The sequence below is a fragment of the Panthera onca genome, chromosome A2 (genome assembly GCF_046562875.1).
Source record: "Panthera onca isolate mPanOnc1 chromosome A2, mPanOnc1 haplotype 2, whole genome shotgun sequence".
NCBI lineage: Eukaryota > Metazoa > Chordata > Mammalia > Carnivora > Felidae > Panthera > Panthera onca.
Window position 1 is genome coordinate 61618153 of NC_138340.1, and position 18511 is coordinate 61636663.

Sequence of the window (18511 nt, forward strand, 5' to 3'; positions counted from 1 at the left end):
AGGCTGTGCAGAGTGACTTCCCTCCAAGATGCACAGCACGGACAGTGTGGACAGGGGCAAAGGATAACTGTGGAAGAGATGCCAGGCAGACATGACCTTGGCCAGATGAGGAGACTCAATGCCAATAGTGGGAAGTCATGGGGACAGTGTGCACCCCTTACGTGTGCCGAGAAGGGTGCTGCACCTCTGAGGTCTCCCTGCCAAAAACCCATAACCTTGGTCTAATCGGGAGAAAAACACCAGACAAATCCCGTTAGAGGGACAGACATTCTACAAAATGCCCGACCAGTCCTCCTCAAAACCGTCAAGGTCATCAAAAACAAGTCTAACAAACTGTCACAGCCAAGAGCCTAAGGAGACGTAACAACTAAATGTCACATGCTCTCCTGGACAGGATCCTGGAACAGAAAAAGGAACACTAGATAAAAACTAAGGAAATCTAAATAAAAGTATAGACTTTAGTAGTAATTATCAATACTGGTTTATTAATTGTATATTGACAAATGTACCATACTAATATATTGATAGGGAACTGGACGTGAGGTATGCAGGAACTTTCTGTACTATCTTTGTAATTTTCCTGTAAATCTAAAACTATTCTAAAATTGTAAAAAGGTTTCTTTTGAAAAATGTATTTAAAAATGATGATCACCCACAATGCTACCCTTTCCCCCAAAGAGCAAGTGGACATACAGTGTTGTTGGTACGGGGAGGGAGGCCCCTCACTGAGGCCGGCGGGTGGGGTGTGAATAGGGCAGCGCTTTCCAGAGGCAGCTGTGGGTCCCCTGCAGTCCCTCAGCGACACTGCCTCCAGGCAGCTCTCCCACACCCACAGACACATCAATGCCTGCTCAGCCTCACAGAGTTTCATCTTCTGCACCTGAGATTCCCTTGGTGTGATGAATTTCAGAATTTAGAAGGTTTTTAGGAAGGTAATTTGATGCTTACGCTGCCTTAGATATTACCCCCCATCAGGGCCCGGGGCCGCACACAGCACACAAAGTCACAAATGTGCCAAAATATCTGACCGCTCACATCAAGGAGACAAAGGATGTAAGGACCCCAGTCGTAAAGGTGTAAATAAACACCTCTCATCTGGTCCAATGAGATTGTCCCAAATGTACAAGAGAAAAAAAGCAAACGCAGTTTTCAGAGATTTGGGGATTTGGAGATTCCACAGAAGTGATTGGCGCTGTACTGGAAAACAACTGGGACCAATCTGCCCACCAGCAGGGAACGGACAGAATCATGGTGTTCGTGGGGCCAGGCCAGCTCAGTCGGTGGAGCACCTGACTCTTGATCTCAGGGTTGTGAGTTCGAGCCCCACAGTGGGTGGAGGGATTAAAAATGAAACCTTTAAAAATAAAGCAATCGTGCTCATTCATGCAATGGAATAATCCAGAGCAGTCGCAGTGACTGGCCCACAGGGACCAACGTGAATAAATGCAAAATGCACGGGGCATGGGGGAAGCTCGTGAAGGGATGTGTCAAGTCATTTACAGAAGACGTTTAAACATGGAATGATACTCTATCTCTGTTCACATATAGACACGGAATTAGAGTGTAAAAACCTGCTCCGGGAAGACATACGTCAACTTCAAGAGACAGGAACAGACCACACCCACGCTGCCACATGCCTCCTTCATCCTAATCTTGTCCTCCTGGGTCCCACCTGGTGGCCAGAGACCAACCACCCACCTCGGGCACTCCCATGGCCACTGCCTCTCCTAGGCCCTGAGTGGGAGGACGGGTGAAGGGACCCCCATTAGGGAAGCTGCACAGCCCCAGGAGTCAGGGCTGGTGAGCCAGGATAGGAGCTCCAGCCTCCTCAGAACTCCTGCCCACCGCGGGACAGAGAACCGACAGCACCACCCATGCTCTTGGCAGGATGTTCAAAGCCATGGTTGATGTAGGTGCTGCTGGCTGTGGATGTTGGGGCCTGGTGGGTCAGGCAGGAGGCCACCCTGGCCCTGGCGGCCTCCTCCATCTTCTGCTCCAGCACTAGAGCCACATTAACGTCAGGCCCTGCAGAGGAACAGCCCCAGAGGCCCAAGATCAGGGAGGCCATGTGCTGGGCAGGAGATGGTGCGGGGGTGGGGGAGGGCCCCCTGGGTTGGGACTGCTGGGAGTGGGTGGGGGAGGGCCCCCTGGGTTGGGACTGCTGGGAGTGGGTGGGGGAGGGCCCCTGGGTTGGGACTGCTGGGAGTGGGTGGGGGAGGGGCCCTGCTGTGCTGCAGGCCAGCAGGTGCGGGAAGGCCTCTGGGCACTCACCCACGAAGCTGAGGACGACTGGCAGGAAGACCAGGCCATGCAACAGGCCCAGCAGGGTGATGAGGAGGTTGAGGCGGAAGAAGAAGATCTGGATGAGCTGCGCCTTGGCCAGGCCCAGGACGAGGATGCCCGGCAGGTTGGTCATGGCCACGCCCGCGAACACCTGGGGGTCACAGGCCCCGTGAGATGGGAGCACAGGGTGGGGGGGGACGGGAACTGCAGGGGGGTGGCTGGCCCACTCACCGCGCTGCCCATGAAGATCGTGGCCTCCTTGGCCCTCTCCAGCCGGGTGAGCCGGGTGCTGATGGCAAAGGCGCGGGTGATGTGGGACACAAACTCCACAGAGATGCCCACCGCCTGGGGGCAGAGAGGGGCGTTAGGCGTGCGAGGGCCGGAGCGTGGGGTCTCTGGAAGGAAGCAGAGTGTCCGGCGTGGCGCATTACCGTGACCAGGTTGATGAGGGACACGGCGTTGTAGCTGATGCCCCACAGGGCCATGAAGCCCACGGTGTCCACGAGGATCATGACGATGGAGAACAGGTTGAGGAGGCCGGAGCGCAGGTCCATGCCCAGCAGCAGGCAGCAGACGGCGAACGTGGGCAGCAGGCACATGGCGAGCATGAAGAGGCCCTCGGGGACCACCGTCAGGTACTGCTCGTAGAACACGTTGGTGATCCTGTGGGCGGGGCAGCGGAGCGCTGTCACTGCCGCCGGGGGCGCGCCACTTCCCGCCTCCGGCTCAGGCTCCAAGCTCCCCAGGGACCCTCCCACCCCTGCCACAGGCCTCACGTGTAGGGGAAGACCTCGAAGGCTGGGTCGGTGCCTGGCACCTGCCGCAGGTGGGCGGTGATGTTGGCCGCCAGTGCGCGTGCCGCCCGCAGGGCCTCCGTGTAATCCTGTGAGTTCCGCAGCGGCTTGTGGTAGGCCATGAACCTCGAGGCTGCACCCCCACAGGGCCAAGGAAGGTCAAGGTCACTGCAGGCGCCCTCAAACCCCAGGGACACTTGGGGGATGGGGCTGGGCAGCCACCAGGATGGAATTCTTAACTTGTGAGCGAGGGGCCCTGCCTTTGGGGGTTGCACCCTTGTGGGAGGCCCACCCGGCCTGACTGCCACGGACACAGCCTAAAGACACCAGGATAAACCCAGATGCTGTTGTCCAGGGTTTCAAAACATGCATCGGATGTTTCAGATTAATTCAATTACTTTTTCGATGTGCGTCTTCCTAGAGAGAAGATCCAGAAAGGGAGACAGAACCCTGCAAGTGGTTCACCTGACAGGGCTGTGCTGTGGGTGACCCCTGGGCAGGTGCAATAGCCATTCGCTTAACCAGGTGACCGCCTCTGGGCGTGATTTGTGCATGTGAGGAAGGGGTGTGGGTGGCTTGGTGCGGCACCAACTGGTGAGAGTCCGTGAATGTCTCACCGACTGAGGATTTGGGGCAGGGCATGGGGGAGAAAAAAGCAGGGCACACAGGGTGAAGTCTGAGAACGTGGAGCCAGGTAACATGACCTCTGAGGACAGGGCCAGGGCAGGCCCAAAGCCCCCATGGAGGAGGGAGGAGAGAAGACTGGAGGCTGAGAGGCTCTTCCCCGGGGCTTGCAGGGACCCCCCCTCCCCGCCCCTGCCACTGCCCTGGGAGCAGCTGACTCTGGTCTTCCCTGCCAGGTGAGGTCACGCTTACCTAAAACTTGGTTACCAGGTCCCAAATCCACGGAGGTGCTATACGCTGCCAGTCCACTGCCAGAAAGTCAGAGCGAAGGCTTCATCAAGGCCACGGCCACACTGGGGAACGTCCCCTGCCAGCACCCACCCCAAGGCTTACCCTTTGGGACACTTGATGTTGGGTGGGTCCTCCAGGAACCAGGGAAGGTATTTGTGGAACTGGTCCACTGATGGCCGGACGGGGCCCAGAGTGAAGTTCACACAGCTCTTCAAGCAGGCCAGGGAGTCTGCAAAGAGAGCGGGGGCTCTGAGCAGAGGCATCACCCCCCCTCTGGCTCCATTCCCACCAAGGTCCCCACATACTTCCACCACCCAACAGCCACGTGACACGTGTGGTCTGGGGGGGTCTGCCCTTGTCTCTGTAGGACAGGGCTGTGGAAACTGCTGGCAGCTGTAGGCAGGTGAGGAAGAGATGTGCAGGGCAAAGAAACAACCCCCTTGGGCCTCCCCACTTCCCCTACAAGCGCAGCTGCTCTGGGACCAGAGCCACATGCTAACCTGGCCCTCCACCACCCACCACCCTCAAGCATTGGTGTGCCCAGAGATCACCACTCGGGGGCGCCTGCACAGTGGGGCGTGGTCACCCACACGTGTGCTCTGAGCCCACACCCCCACCCCGATCAACCCTGCAAGAGGGCCTCGCCAGTCCGCTCCTCTCTTGCCTCAGTTTCCCCAAGCTGTGTTAGGTAGGCCATGAGCCCCCAGAGGCCCTGCACTCACTAACAGTCGAGGGGCAGAATTTGTCTTTGTTGGCACCAAAGGCATATAGGCGGCAGCAGGAGGACGGGGTCAGCCAGTCAATGAAGTCATCCACCCAGGAAGAGGCAGGGATGGCCAGGTAAGACCTGAGGGCACATGGAGAGGAGGCTGGGGTGGGAGGACCAGGTGGGCAGTTCTTCTGCTGGCCCCAAGGTACTGGGCTTCCTCGGAGAGTCAGGAGGGGGCAGCTGGCCACTCACTCATCGGGGAACTCAGTGGCGAACTGTATCTTCTGGGTTAAGGAGAAGCTGTCGCATCCTGCGCTCGAGCAAATGGCATTCATTCCCGCCTCGCTGGAGAAGTTGTAGCCTCCAGTGGTGACGAAGTAGACTGGAGCCCCGACCTCAAAGTAGCGGTTCAGAAAGAGGAAATAGTCGAGCAGGTAGGAGTCCTGGAACAGAGGACGGCCAGTGAGGCTGGGGCCAGATTCACCCCAGGGGTGCACTCCAGCTGGTGCTCACGGAGGTCTGCCGCACACCCAGGGGCACGATCCAGCTCATGCTCACAGAGGTCCGTACACACTCACAAAAGTGTGTGCAGGAGGTACACACATGGGCACACCTGCTCATAGAGACGTGCTCACAGAGGTGCGTGTGCGCATTGTATCCTAATCACCAGTACACACACAGAGCGACATACTCCGCCCCACATGAATACACTCTGACAGGCATACAAACATGCATGCACGTGTAACATGATCCCTTCCTATTATCTCCCTTCCAGCACAGCCCACAGGCGTGTGCACATGGAGACAGGCGGTGTGCCAGGCATCTGCATGGCCTGTTCCTTTCTCCCAAAACCTCTGAGCGCTGGAAGAGAAGACGGAGTACAAGATGCCAGGAGTCCACCCCCGCCCCCAACCTAGACACAACTGCACAACCTGTCTGATGGGGTCTGCAGCCCTGGGGGCAGTTGAGGGCTCGCAGCTTCCAGGGAAAGGCCTGGATGGTGAACTGTGCTTCATGTCAACACCTTCAGCTCCCAGCACATGCAGGTGTCTCAGGGGCAGTTTGTATACCGCTTGCAGGGTCCAGCGTGGGACATAAGGACCCCACACTCTATACATGGCAGATTTGCATTCTGATTGCCGGTCACTGAGCTTCTGATCTTGGTGGTGCAGAGTCAGGCTGTACCGTGGCCTCCCCCGCCTCCAGCTGGCCCGAATGCCAGGATATTTAAATGGCAAGTGACTGGCTTATTTTGCGCTTCATGTTTCCCCTTTTTCTCCTTTGGGGAGCCAGCCATTTAAGGAATAGGACATTCAAACGCAAATACCGAAGTCACCGCACATTACCAGGGAAAGGCACAGGCTCATCAGACTTTAATTTTATACCACAGGCTAATCTCCTGGACACAGACACAGCAACGTCACATTTGGGGGGAAAAAAAAGCAAACCTTAGAGAAGGGAGGAGAATCTGATCTTCAGAGTTACCATATGATACAACTCAACTGTGTGTTTTTCAACAACAACAAAAATCGCAAGACACACAAAGAATCAAAGTGTGGCCCATACCTAGGAACAAAAACTAATCAACAGATTATCTTGAGAAAGAACAGACAGAATCAGACAGAAACTTTAAAACATCTGTCTTGGGAATGCTTACACAGCCAAAATAAGATACGGACAAAGTCAAGAAAAGAAAGTATGAACAAAGTGGAAAGACCACCAAATAGAAGACATAAAACGGAGACCAGGAACAAATTCCAGAGCTGGAGAGAAGGAGAAATACAGGAAAAATTCTGTTCATAGATGACATGATGGTATGTATATAAAACTAACATTCCACCAAAAAACCCCTTAAAACTGGTAAAGAAATTCAGCAAAGTGGCAAGTTACGAGATCAATACGCAAGAATCAATTTCATTTCTATACACGAACAATGAATAACCCAAAAAGGAAGCCAAGGGAAGTGCAGTTATAAGAGCATAAAGCGAATAAAATACTTAGGGATTAACTTTACCGAGGGTGTGAAAGACCCGCATGCTGACAGCCATGCCACATCTCAGAAAGAAATTAAGACACAAATAAATGGGGAGATGCCTGTGCCCACCAGCTGGGAGGATGAATATTATCCAGGCCACCAAGGAGCCTCCAGCTTCAGTGTGATGCTATCAAGATCCCAATGACGTTTCTTACAGAAATAGAAAAATTCATCTTAAAATTCATAAGGGACTCCAAAGAGCCAAAATAATCTTTAAAAAGAATAAAAGTTGGAGGACTCACATTTCCTGATCTCAAAACTGACCACAAAAGCACAGTAATCTAAGCAGTGAGGTGCTAGCATAAAGACAGACACACAGACCGATGGGACAGAAGACAGCCCAGATGTAAACCCTTGCGTGTATGGCAACATAGACTCTGACAAGGGTGACAAAACCATTCTGTGGGGAAGGGGAGTCTCTTCAACGCTTGCTGCTGGGGACACGGGACATCTACACACAAAAGAATGAAGTCGGACCTTCAAAAATATACATAACTATGCACAAAAATTAACTCCAATGGACCCAACACTTAAGGGCTGAATTTGTAACTCCTGGAGAGGAAAGCACAGGGGAAACCTTCCAGATACTGGGTTTGGTGATTATTTCTTGAATGACCCCAGAAGCCTGGGTAACAAATGGAAAAATAGGCAAATTGGAATTGATGAAAACTTTTAAAAGTTTTTTAAAAGGTTTTATTTTTAAGTAATCGCTACTCCAGCGCAGGGCCTGAACTCACAACCCTGAGATCAAGAGTTGCACACTCCGACTGGGACAGCCAGGTGCTGTGAGAATTGAAAACTTCTGTTCATCAAAAGACATTTCTGATAGAGTAGAAAGGCAACCAACAGAAGTGGAAAAGACATTTGCCAATCATGTATCTGATTAAAAATACTCAGGATATCTAGAGAATTCCCAAAACTGAGCAAAGAGACAAACAAACAAAAACAACCAATCTGATAAAAAATGAACAAAAGACTTAAACACACACTTCTCCAAAGAAGACACACAAATAGCCAATAAACATATGGAAAGATGCTCAGCATCACTGATTATCTGGGAAATGCAAATCAAAACGTCAGTGAGATGCCCCTTCACACCGGGCAGGATGGTACTATCAAAAAGGGGGGTGGGGGTGCCTGGGTGGCTCAGTCGGTTAAGTGTCCGACTTCAGCTTGGGTCATGATCTCACAGTTGGTGGGTTCGAGCCCTTCATCAGGCTGTGCTGACAGCTCAGAGCCTGAAGCCTGCTTCAGATTCTGTCTCCCTCTCTCTGTGCCCCTCCCCTGCTCGTGCTCTTTCTCTCTCTCTCAAAATAAATAAATAAAGTTAAAAATAAATTACAGTTAGCGTTATCACGTGGCCCAGCAGTTCCCCCTCTGGGAACACACCCGGAAGAATGGAATGCAGGTTTGGAGAGAGATCTCTGTGCACCTGCGTCTGCAGCAGCCTCATTACAAACGCTGAGACAGGAAGGAAGCCTTGTGCAGAGACAAGGGGTAAAGACAATGCAGAGTGTGTGTGTGTGTGTGTGTGTGTGTGTGTGTGTGTGTGTGCGCGCGCGCACGCGCGCATAAATGTGTGAGCATCGTCAGCCTTGACAGGAAAGGATGCTCTGACACTGGAGAACCTGACGCCGAGTGGAAGGAGCCAGACACAGAAGGACACGCACTGAAGGGGGGGGGTCCTGAGAGGGGTCCGGTCCACAGAGACAGAGAGGACACGGTGGGTACCAAGGTGGGTAGGGCAGGGGGAGCCGGTGTGGTCACCCTCGTTGCCGTCTTCCTCAGATCCTTCGCATGCCTCTCTTCCACTCGCGAGGCCATCTGGCCCCTCCAGCCATGGAGGTCTTACCCTCCACAGAGCCCCTGACCTTCTGTGTCTCCCGGGCCCGAGGAGGTGGTGTGCCAGCACAGGGCAGGCATGAGGTGAGCCGTCAGTCACTCTGCCTGGACGCTCGCCCCACACGGCCAGCCCCCCGTGGCCTGCTTCTGCCCCCCAGGAGCCTTGGGGCTGGCGCCGCCCCTGTGCATCCACACACCGGCTCAGCTGCTCTCCCGGGTCCCCGTTGTGAACAGTCCCACACTGCCTACCAGGTCCCCCCGCCCACACCTGGCCCCCAGGGGTGTGCCCTGACCCCCCTGAACCCTGGGCCACCAAGCGGAGGTCACAGGGCACAGCTCACCTTGGGAAGGGCCAGCTCCTGATCCAGCCCCACACTGGCCTGGCACATGAGGTACAGCCCGGCTCCAAACAGGCCCGTGAACAGCAGCAGCTGTGGGGGGGGCAGGGGGGCAGGGGGGGCACTCTGGAGCTGGGCCGATGGCGTCCCAACTGCCCCACACACGGGCGAGCTCAAGGTCCCTGCGGGCAGGCAGACCCTCCCGCTCCACTCACCACAACCACACGTGTGACCCGGTGCAGCAGGAGTGGGACGTAGACCTTACGGAAAAATCGCAGCAGGAGCCCCTCACTTTGGCCCGGGGGGGGCAGCTCCCGAGCGCCAGCACAGCAGCACACATCCATCCTGGAGGCCTGCAGGGGCGCAGGGTGGGGGGACATGCCAGCGTGCTGTGTTCTCAACATTTACTTTCCATGGTGATGAAACACCACCACACTTTGCACTGTCCCTCTCAACATCTCATTTCTAGCTTTTCTTGGCCCTTTGTACCTTGCAGATTTGATCCTATTCCCCTAAGTTATCAAACCAAACTTGCTTCTCCGTGGGGTCCTAGGGACTGCATGGCCCACACAGCCCCACATGCCATCCCTGCACCCAGCCCCGCTCTGTGAGCCGGCTCTGCCGGGCGGGTCCCGGGTCCTGCCCCAGACCTACCTCCTGCCGCCTACTGTCCAGGGACAGCAGGGCCACGAAGGCCGACACCTGCAGCAGAAAGTCCAGGATGACAGCCAAGCCGGAGGTCAGGGCGAAGGTCCTCACCGCTGGCATGGGGGTCAGGGCCCCTGGGGGTGCAGGGGTAAATCTCAGGGCGCGGCATCTGCTGCCGCAGTGGAGGGAAGGGGCCATCCACACGCACCACCCCGGTGGGGAGTGGCTGCCCAGCCTCACCGAGAAAGAAGCAGATGGCCTCAGACAGGCTGCAGAGCAGCATGCTGGGGGCCACCCTGCCCAGTGCGCGGCCGATGTGGTCCTCTCGCCGCTCTCCAGGCCTCCGCGGCAGCCTCTGTGTGGGGACACCAGGGACAGCGTCCAGGGCCAGCAGGGAGGGCACAGCCCTGGCAGGAAGGCCCCCCCCACCAGTGAGGAGCAGACCCTGCGAACACCCTGCTTCTCAGGGTCTGGCCGGGAGACGTGCTTGGCGTGTTCCAGGCCATGCACGGCACACTCCTTCCAATACATCCCTGGGTCCCTAAAAGTGCACCAGTGGGAGAGGCCAAATCCACGGGGATTGCATGTCCGTGGACTGCTACAGAGGAGGCTGAGTAGTGCCGCATGACATTCAGCACAGGGCAAGGAGGCACACGCGGTAGGAACGCACGTGTGTGCAAGATACGGGATGCTCCGTTTTGCACAGACTGTTGACACGAATGCTGGTGCAGAAGAGGAGTGCGCCAGAGGCCCAAACCCGTACAAGGCTGGGTCTGCGAGAAGAGGAGAGCCCCGCCCTCTCACCTGGTACTCGAGCACTAGGATAAAGATGTTGTCAGCACCCACGGCCAGCACCAGAAAAGGCACCACCTGCAGGATCACCAGGGAGGAGGGGACGCCCAGGTACGAGAAGAAGCCCATGGCCGCCGTGACCGCTCCCAGCACCACGGCCACCCCGCCCAGGCCCAGCGTGGCCTTGGCATCCACCTGCAATGGAGCGGGGTTCAGTCTCCTCAGCTGCCCCAGGTGCCCCCCACCCCGAGCTGGAGAAGGGTGGTGGGCCTGGGGCAGGCGTGCTGGGGGTCTCTGCGTTCCTGCATCCCCCAGCACAGGTCCTGCCCCAGGAGGATGGGAATCGATCACGAGGCCTTTTGAGCAGAAGTATCACTCCTTGGGGAGCCACTGCGGGGGTGTCTACAGGTTGCTCTGTGGAAGGTTCTGGATGCCCCAACAGGCCAGCCCACCCTACTGGGCCCCTCCAGATCCTTACCGCCACCCGGCGCCAGCTGGAGTAGCTGCCCAGGGCCAGGGAGATGTACAGGAAGATGACAATGTAGCTGACCCCAAAGACCGGCAGGTCCTGGGCCGTGGTGCGATTGATCTCGTCCTCCAGGGAGCGCTGTGGATGCACACCCCCCAGCCCCGCTGACCTGAGGGCTCCGTGAGCCCAGCCAGGCCGCTGGGTCCTGTCTTCTTCGTGGGCAGCTGCAGGCCCAGGGTCGCCCGGGGTGGGGGGGGTCCAGGAGGGGGACACGGTGACCCATCAAAGCCACCTGGGTCGCCCGCCCCTCCAGAGGCAGGGAGCCTGAAGCCTACCTCCGCCATGAATGTGACCTGGAACCTGCCGGCTGTCCGCTGCTGGAAAGCTCTCATCTCCTCCAAGAAGGCCCCCTCCCAGAGCTTTGCCTGTGCCAGCCGGGGGTCCCCAGAGGCGTAGTTGTTAAGGGAGAAGGTCATGATCAGGGCCTCTGCCTCAGAGTAGTCTTTCCCTGGGATAAGAAATGTTCAGCCACCCTCCTTCCTCACCCCTGCTCCCCTCCCCACTCCAGCCTCACCCCTGCTCACCTCCCTCCCTCTGGCCTCACCTCTGCTCACTCCAGCTCCATTCCCCCACTCCAGCCTCACCCCTGCTCCCCTTCCCCCTCCAGCCTCACCCCTGCCCCCCCCCCCCACCTCTAGCAGCACCGCTTCTTCCCTCCCCAACCGTCCATATCCAAGTCATTGTTTTACCCCTCCACCCCACTTCCCTCTTTTAGCCAAGGGCAAGCCTGTGAACTCAGGCACAGAACCAGAGGGCCTGAGCAGGCTGGGAGAAGATGAAAAAGGTAGCAGTTCTTTGGCCCCAGCCAGCCCCCCACAAGCCTGGCCACCCCAGGCAGTGAGAGCCCATCAGTATTCCCACCCTCCCACCCACCGTCCCTGCCCCATATTGCCTCCTTGCTGGCCTTCCCCAGAGCCACCCGGCTTACCTCTGTAGCCCCCCACAGCAAGAAAAGGGAAGACAGGGCCCCCGTAGTCAGCCATGCAGCTCAGGGCTAGGGCTGTGCCATCCTTGAAGGTGAGAGGGGCACTGGGGGGAGAAGGAAGGACCTTTCCTGGCCCCATGCCCATTGCCAGCCCCAGACTTCCAGCACTGTCCCCTGACCCATGGTCAGAACCACTTTTCCCCAAAAAATTTCCCTCAGCCTGACCCAGAGTGGAGCAGAGCTCTGTGATCAGGGCTGTGTGAGCTCTCCCTTCACACCTGCTGACTCTGCAGGCTCGAGACCGCATCCCAGACAAGGCAAGTCCATGAGCGTCACACATGTGGACTGCCGGGGGTCACCAGGACTTAGCCCTGGGAATCTGGCATAAGTTCCACTCCTACAAGACAGCCTTGCAGTGCTCAGCCTGTCCCCTGGCCAGCCTGGAACCCCCAGGCCCTGAGACCAGATCTTCCTTTCTGTGCACAAATTACTAGCCCAGACCCCTTGGACATGTCTCTACTGAGCCTTCCTGCAAGTGCGTGTCGGGTACCCAGACAAAGTGGTCTTTGTGAGTGAGCACGTGGGTCACCAGCTATCCTGGGCATGCCGGTTGCTATGTGACCTTGAGCAGCTCACCACACCCCTGGCCCTCAGTTTTCCTGTCTCTGGAATGGAGATAATCAGACCACCCCAGAGATGTTGTGAACATCCAAAATCAAAATAATGCCAACACAAGGACTGGACCTGGGGACAGAGCTCCTTCCCTGACTCGCCAGTTCTGAGGGCCAGCCAGGACCAAGACACTGACTCTGGGAAGCGGCCCGAAGGGTGGAACCCTGGGTCCCTCACCTAATCCAGTGGTTCTCAGTGCGGTGTCAGGGCCCGGGAGTCTTAGACACCCTTTCGAGGGTCTGCAAGGTCAAAACCAATCTCATAATAACATAAGATGCTTTCCGCCTTTTCCCCTTCATTTGCCATCGGGTATAAGGGATAGAGACAGTCCGCTGATGTGCCTTCAGAGTCCACATCGTAACTAACATTTAGGAAAAACCACATACTGAGTTTGGGTGTATATCAAAGAAAACAACCAAGTACGTGGGGAGGCTCTCACGATGCTCCCCCCTCGTCCGGCCACATGGGCGTGACATCAGAGATTCTCACTACGGCCCCAGCCAGCAGGCCACACGCAGAAGCCAGAAGCCAGCTATCCCCCATTAAATAAGACAACAAAGAGATCTGTAAAGATGTAAAACAATGTCACTCTTATCACTGACTCTTCTTGTTTGGAAAATACAGTTATTTTGTATGCTATTCATGTTGACATGTAATGGGGCTTGTTACTGTAGTCTCATCATGTGGTGGATGTCAGTAGACATAGCCTCTACCTGGGCCAGAGCAAACAGGGGTATTTGGTCTCTTGTGACAGTGTCAGCAGGCCCAGACCAGGCATTGTGGACCTCTGCGCACTATAATCTCAGGGAGCCTCGGCCACTGCCCGCTCACCCGTTGCCCTCCCAGGTGAGCCTTCACTCTCAATCCCAAGGCCCAGCAGTCTCACTGCTGTCTCATTTGCAGCACAGCAGAGTGGAGGCAGCTGGGGACCAGACCCCAAGATTACCACGGTGTGTGGCTGCACCCTGCACAGGGGCACCCAGCCCCTGCTGGGTGACCCTGCGGTGCTGGGGGCCTGCATGGATGCACACAAATCACATCGCTCCATCACACTCAAAGAAAGAAAAGCAAGGAGGCAACTGCTCTGTCTGAGCGGGGTCAGAACCAGGGAGGCCATGACGGCCACGCGCCAACCCACGCCAGCCAGTGGGAGCCACGGCGGGGGTGGCAGGGAGGAGTGTGGAGAGGAAGGGTGTGTTGCAGCCCCTGAGACAGAGACGCGGGGCCACACAGGACCCCAGGGGCCGGGCCAAGCCCCGCTGTACCTGGCAGTCCCCCTCCCTCTCCAGGGCCAGACAGCGAGGACTCACTTAGCGCAGTAGAGAAAGTGGTCCCTCCAGTCCACTTGAGAGGTCTGCCCGGTCAGCGTCTGGTTGGCCGTGAGCAGCAGGCGCGTGCGATTATTCTGGAAATACTGCAAGAGGCTGTTCACGCAACAGTCGGAGAGGCTGGTGTTGTGCGGGTTGAGGGGCGCGAAGCACACGTCCTGCAGCGACACATTGCGCTGCTCCTCGGGCGACCACACCTGCAGGTGTCGCAGTGTCTCCTGCAGCTCCAGCACCTCCAGCAGGACGTCGGGGGCCAGAACCCCACTGAAGTTCTTGGGCCCCAGCAGCAGGGAGTTGTAGCTGGAGCCAGGCCGTGTGGGTGCCGTCAGGATCACCTGGTTGGTCCGCAAGAAGGGGCCGAAATGCTGGTCATGAAACTCCTTCTCTCTCCGGGCCTGGCTGCTGGGGGCCGACCACAGCTCCACGGGGTCCGTGGTCAGCTCCATGAAGGCCAGGCCTCCTGAAAAGGCCACCACCACGGCGATGGACACCAGCAGGACGCTCAGCGGCCACGAGGCCACCCACGTGCCCCAGCCCTGGAAGCACCGGCTGAGGAGGCTATGCGTGGACAGGCTCAGTTTGTCGGAGAGGCTGGTGCCCACTGTGGGGTCCCGCATCTTGCCCTTGCCCCAGCGGGAGGCCAGGCGGGGCCCCACCAGGAAGGCGGTAAGTACAGCAAAGGCCGAGCAGAGGGCGATGACGAGGGCCAGCCCACCTGCCATCCGGCCCATGTAGAAGGTGGCGTCCAGGGCCTGGGGCCGGGCGATGGCGGGGCACGAGGCGGCGCAGTCTTGGCAGGAGCAGGCGGCTGCGCCGTCTGCCTGGGACTCATTGCATGGCGCCACCTCCCCGTTCAGAAGCTGCACCCCACTCCCCGGCGTCTGACCAGGCTCCAAGAGGTAGAAGGTGATGTCCAGGGGGGCCAGGCCGTTTCCTGTGTCCCCCTGGAAGTTGAGCCAGCGCTGAGCGTTGCAGAGGGCGGAGCCATAAACGCCACACATGGTGCCCACAGCCAGCGTGGCCGCCGCAGGGACACGCACCCGGCTGCATGAGTCGTAGGTCCGCCTGGCGAAGCTGCTCTGGTAGAAGGCCTCGTAGGCCACTACAGCTGGCGGCCGGCCATCCCCGCACCGGGCCACGCGCGTCACGTTGACGAACAGGCTCTGGTTGGGGCTGCAGGTGTTGTGGCAGTGCAGGCTCACGAAGTTGTCGGTGCAGGCGGGGCAGCGTGCGAGGAGCGCCTTGGTGACCGCCAGGCTCGCCTCCAGGGACACCAGCTGCTTGGCGGAGCAGCAAGCGTAGGTGGTGTCGGGGCCAGCATACAGGCGGGGACAGATGCGCCGCAGGAGGGCCAGGTGCTCGCCGGCCAGGAGGCGGGCGGGTGTGTTGGACAGGCAGGACACGTTGGCCAGGGGAGCCAGGCCTCCAGACAGCTCTGGGTTCTTGCCACACTCGTCGTAGAAGGCGCAGTAGCCAGACCGGTGGATGGGTGTGTACAGCTCGGCCCGGGCCTGCGGCAGGACGCCATCACCATGGGGCCCAGTGCCACTCGCAGAGGATGGCCTCGGGGCAGGGGCGGGCATGGGGTGCACAGCCCGGGGACCTGGGGAGGGACGGGCACTCCCGCAGTTTTTGGGGCATGATGACCGGACAAGCCAGGCCTGTGTCCCAAGTGATGGGGTTACTGAGGAGAGGGAGGTGGCCGGCAGACCTGCATTTAGCAAGGTCACGCCGGAGGGTGAGGAAACAGGTGGGGAGAACGGCGGAGCGGGGCGGGGACACCCTTGGAGGCTGCCACCTAGTCCTGCTGAGAAACGGCAGCCACGACAGGTTGGGGGGCTGCAGGCTGCGTCTGGGGGCCCAGGGCCCCTCTGGGAGATTCTGTGCAGACCTTCCCTCACCTGCTTGGGGCTGACAGCCTTCAGCCGCCCCCCCCCCCAGACGTGCCAGAGCCCAGAAACTCCTCCCCACCTAGCGTTCAACCCTCATTGGGTAATTCCCATGCACCCCCAGCCCACTCCAAAGGCATCCCACGATGGGACCCTCCTTCGTCCCTCCACTGGCTACCTGAGGCCAGGACATCCGCGGGCACCAAGGATGGGAGGCACACAGGCAGCCCCCATCCCCAGCACTCGTGTCCACCTCACCCCATGACCCTGAGCTATGGGCCACCCAGGACCCCCGCCCACACTCCTCTTGTGGGGCGCCTGGGGTCCCTCATCTATCCACAGACCAGCCCCTCAGAGTCAGGCCCTCCTCACTGTGGCCAAGCAGCCCCCTGCCCGACAGTCCTGCGGGCAGCAGTGGAGGGGTGACCACTGGCACCGGGACTCACCGAGTGCAGGAGCAGGGCCCATAGCAGCCAGCCCCTCAGTCCGGCCTCTGCCATCCTGGCTCTGGGAAGGCGTCTAGGGGAGAGGGGCCAGGCCACGGGGACAGCTGAGGGCTGGCTCCTGGGGATACACAGTGCCGGTCCAGGCAGCACATACACTTAACCTGGGGGTGCTCAGCAAGGCAGCGTCCCCATTGGGGAGGGCCTGACCTGACTGGTCGGGGACCAATGGGGCTGAGCCCCACAGCTCCCAGCTGGTTAATGATCCACCTTCTTCTGCCCTCCCACCTGAGTCCCACCCTCTCCACGAGCCTCCCGGGGAGGCGCTGGGGTCTCCCTTCATCCGCTTCCCAAAGCAAGGACTGGCCCCCAGAACCCCTGCTCGCCACAGCCTGCCCCCCCTCACCCAGCCCAGCCCAGAGCCCCTCTCTCTCAGCCCCCTCCTGGGAGCCAGCCAGCTCCGGCTGGGACACACCTTTGCACTGTCAAGCTTAGCAACAGTTAATTAATATTAACAGCCTGATAACAGAGGGGACTGTTATGGGTGGAGTGACCAGTGACAAAGCCCCTCCTCTGGGTGGAGGGGGCAGACCATCTCCCGAGGGGTCTGACAGTCCTAGAGGTCCCAGATGTGACAGCCACAGTCCTCCTCCACCTGCCCGGCTCTCCCATCTCGTCCCCCTCTCTACTGTCCCTACAGGGGCAGAGTGTCAGCGGGAGCCCCAGGTGTGCAGCAGACACCTTCTCTCCCTCCCCCGGGCTCTCCCTATCACCAGATGGGCCAGACCTTGGCCCCCATGCCAAGGCTGAGCTGATAAGGGAGCCTGTGGGGAGCGACTCCTGTCGCCCGCCCGCCTCCGCACAGCAGGAAGAAACGTATTTCATGGACCCTGGCCTGACTCAGAGGAGCCACGCAAGCCGACAAGCCAGACAAGCTGAGGGGGCTCAGGCCCCTCCCCAGGCCCTGAGTCAGCCACAGGTCAGGGAAGAATCCAGCCCAGCCCGGGGCTGTGATGGCTGCCGGCCGCCATCCAGTTCCCTGTGGGCCCAGCCCCCTGTACACCTGCTGCCAGATGCTGAGACCCCAGCCCCACTTGGGGTCTCTGTCCCTGCTCCTGCGCACCCTCCCCAAGAAGCCCACCCGAGACAGGGATTTCCCTGCAAATAGTTTACTGAGAGGTGACCCCACATGGCACCAGCAGGGACGGGGAAAGGGCAGGAAGCCACATGGGCACCCCGGGGCTTGCCAGGGACTCCTGGAGACTGTGGGGCACATACCGCATCTCCTCCAGTGGCCGGTTGGGGACCTGTGGCAGCTTTAGCCCCAGGCTTCTCTGGTGTGTGGAGCCACTGCCCCCTTAGTCCTAGTTGTGTCCCAGCAGAGGCTGGCAGATGGAGGCCCCCAGAGACGGAAGAGCCATGCAGAAGTGAAGGAGGCTCGCAGAGGCAGTGGGGTGGGGGGGGGAGGCCCACAGAGGCAGGGGGCAGGGAGGGGGGAGGCCCAAAGAGGCGGAGCCCAGAAGCGTGGTCTGAGGTCTTCCCTGAAACACACCCAGGGTGAAAGCAGACCTGGGCTCTGAGCAGATGAACTTGCTCTCCACAATCCCACCTCGGCATCTCTGAGGTCACACTGCCACCCAGATCTGAGTTGTGAGCGTGTATGTTCGCTCTTGACTGCCACTCTTTCTTCTTTGAGCACACATCCCCCATGCATCCTTCCCTCTGATCAGCGCATTCCCTCTGGCTTGTGTCCTACAGAGTGACAGATCCAGTCTCCAGGAGCCGGAGGCCAGGCATCCCATTAGTTTTGGGTTAATGTCTTCATGCCCAACTCTATTTTCCTCGACTCCACATTGATGTAAACCGAGACCCTAGAGATGAGGCTAGTGCGCCAGCGTAGCAGGTGCGTGCTAAGTGCACGGCCCAGGAGCTCTTCCCGTGCACTAATCTAGAACACGTCGAGTGATTACCACTCTTGCTTCATGGTATGCGGTTTAGGGCTCAGATGACTGAACCCCCAGGACTGAAATGCTTCCCACAGATGCCAGCAACCCAGTCAGCGGCCTCACCTTCACCGTCTATTGCATGTTGTCAGACTTGACAGAGTCAGTAAGATGACACCTCGTTTCCCGCTCTCCTTTGTTTCCAGGGAGAGGGGTGTGCCTGCTCAGGCTGGACAGGAGTGAACGGGGGTAACAGGGGTGGGAGGTGCCAGCTGCCTGCAAGGAAGCCTCACGGGGTCGGGTCTGGTGGATGCCTGGCAGAGTCTGTCCCGGTCCTGCACTGCTGGCTTGCTACAAGGTCCAGGGGTGAGGCCGTGATGCTCAGCCAGCCTTTGGCTGCGGCCATGACACCTGGCTGGGTGTGTG

At 58.5% G+C, this 18511-nt stretch overlaps 1 protein-coding gene across 2 annotated transcripts; it reads right to left on the reverse strand.

Annotated features, from left to right (window-relative positions):
- Positions 1–457: 457 nt before the first annotated feature.
- On the reverse strand, positions 458–16488 carry NPC1L1 (NPC1 like intracellular cholesterol transporter 1). 2 transcript variants are annotated; one of them, XM_060632020.3, is made up of 19 exons: positions 16146–16485; positions 13793–15321; positions 11814–11914; positions 11161–11333; positions 10835–10963; positions 10369–10551; positions 9805–9919; positions 9571–9698; positions 9132–9269; positions 8920–9009; positions 4954–5144; positions 4715–4839; positions 4095–4221; positions 3954–4009; positions 3060–3210; positions 2715–2946; positions 2515–2628; positions 2272–2434; positions 458–2025 (listed from the first exon to the last, which is right to left on the reverse strand). In XM_060632020.3, exons 1-19 carry the CDS (start codon positions 16197–16199, stop codon positions 1829–1831), a joined length of 3996 nt encoding a protein of 1331 aa, XP_060488003.1. In that variant the 5' UTR covers positions 16200–16485; the 3' UTR covers positions 458–1828. The 2 variants fall into 2 exon arrangements, with proteins under 2 accessions (XP_060488003.1, XP_060488004.1); XM_060632021.3 differs by lacking the exon at positions 8920–9009 and having other exon boundaries at positions 16146–16488.
- Positions 16489–18511: the final 2023 nt, after the last annotated feature.

What these genes read in the sequence shown, in the direction of transcription:
- NPC1L1 (XM_060632020.3), bottom strand. Translation starts at nt 16,199, where the DNA reads ATGGCAGAGGCCGGACTGAGGGGCTGGCTGCTATGGGCCCTGCTCCTG. An exon ending in AGGTCACATTCATGGCGGAG is followed by an intron (nt 10,964 to 11,160) that starts GTAGGCTTCAGG and finishes GTGCATCCACAG; the next exon opens with CGCTCCCTGGAGGACGAGAT. An exon ending in GCCACTGAGTTCCCCGATGA is followed by an intron (nt 4,840 to 4,953) that starts GTGAGTGGCCAG and finishes ATGTGCCCTCAG; the next exon opens with GTCTTACCTGGCCATCCCTG.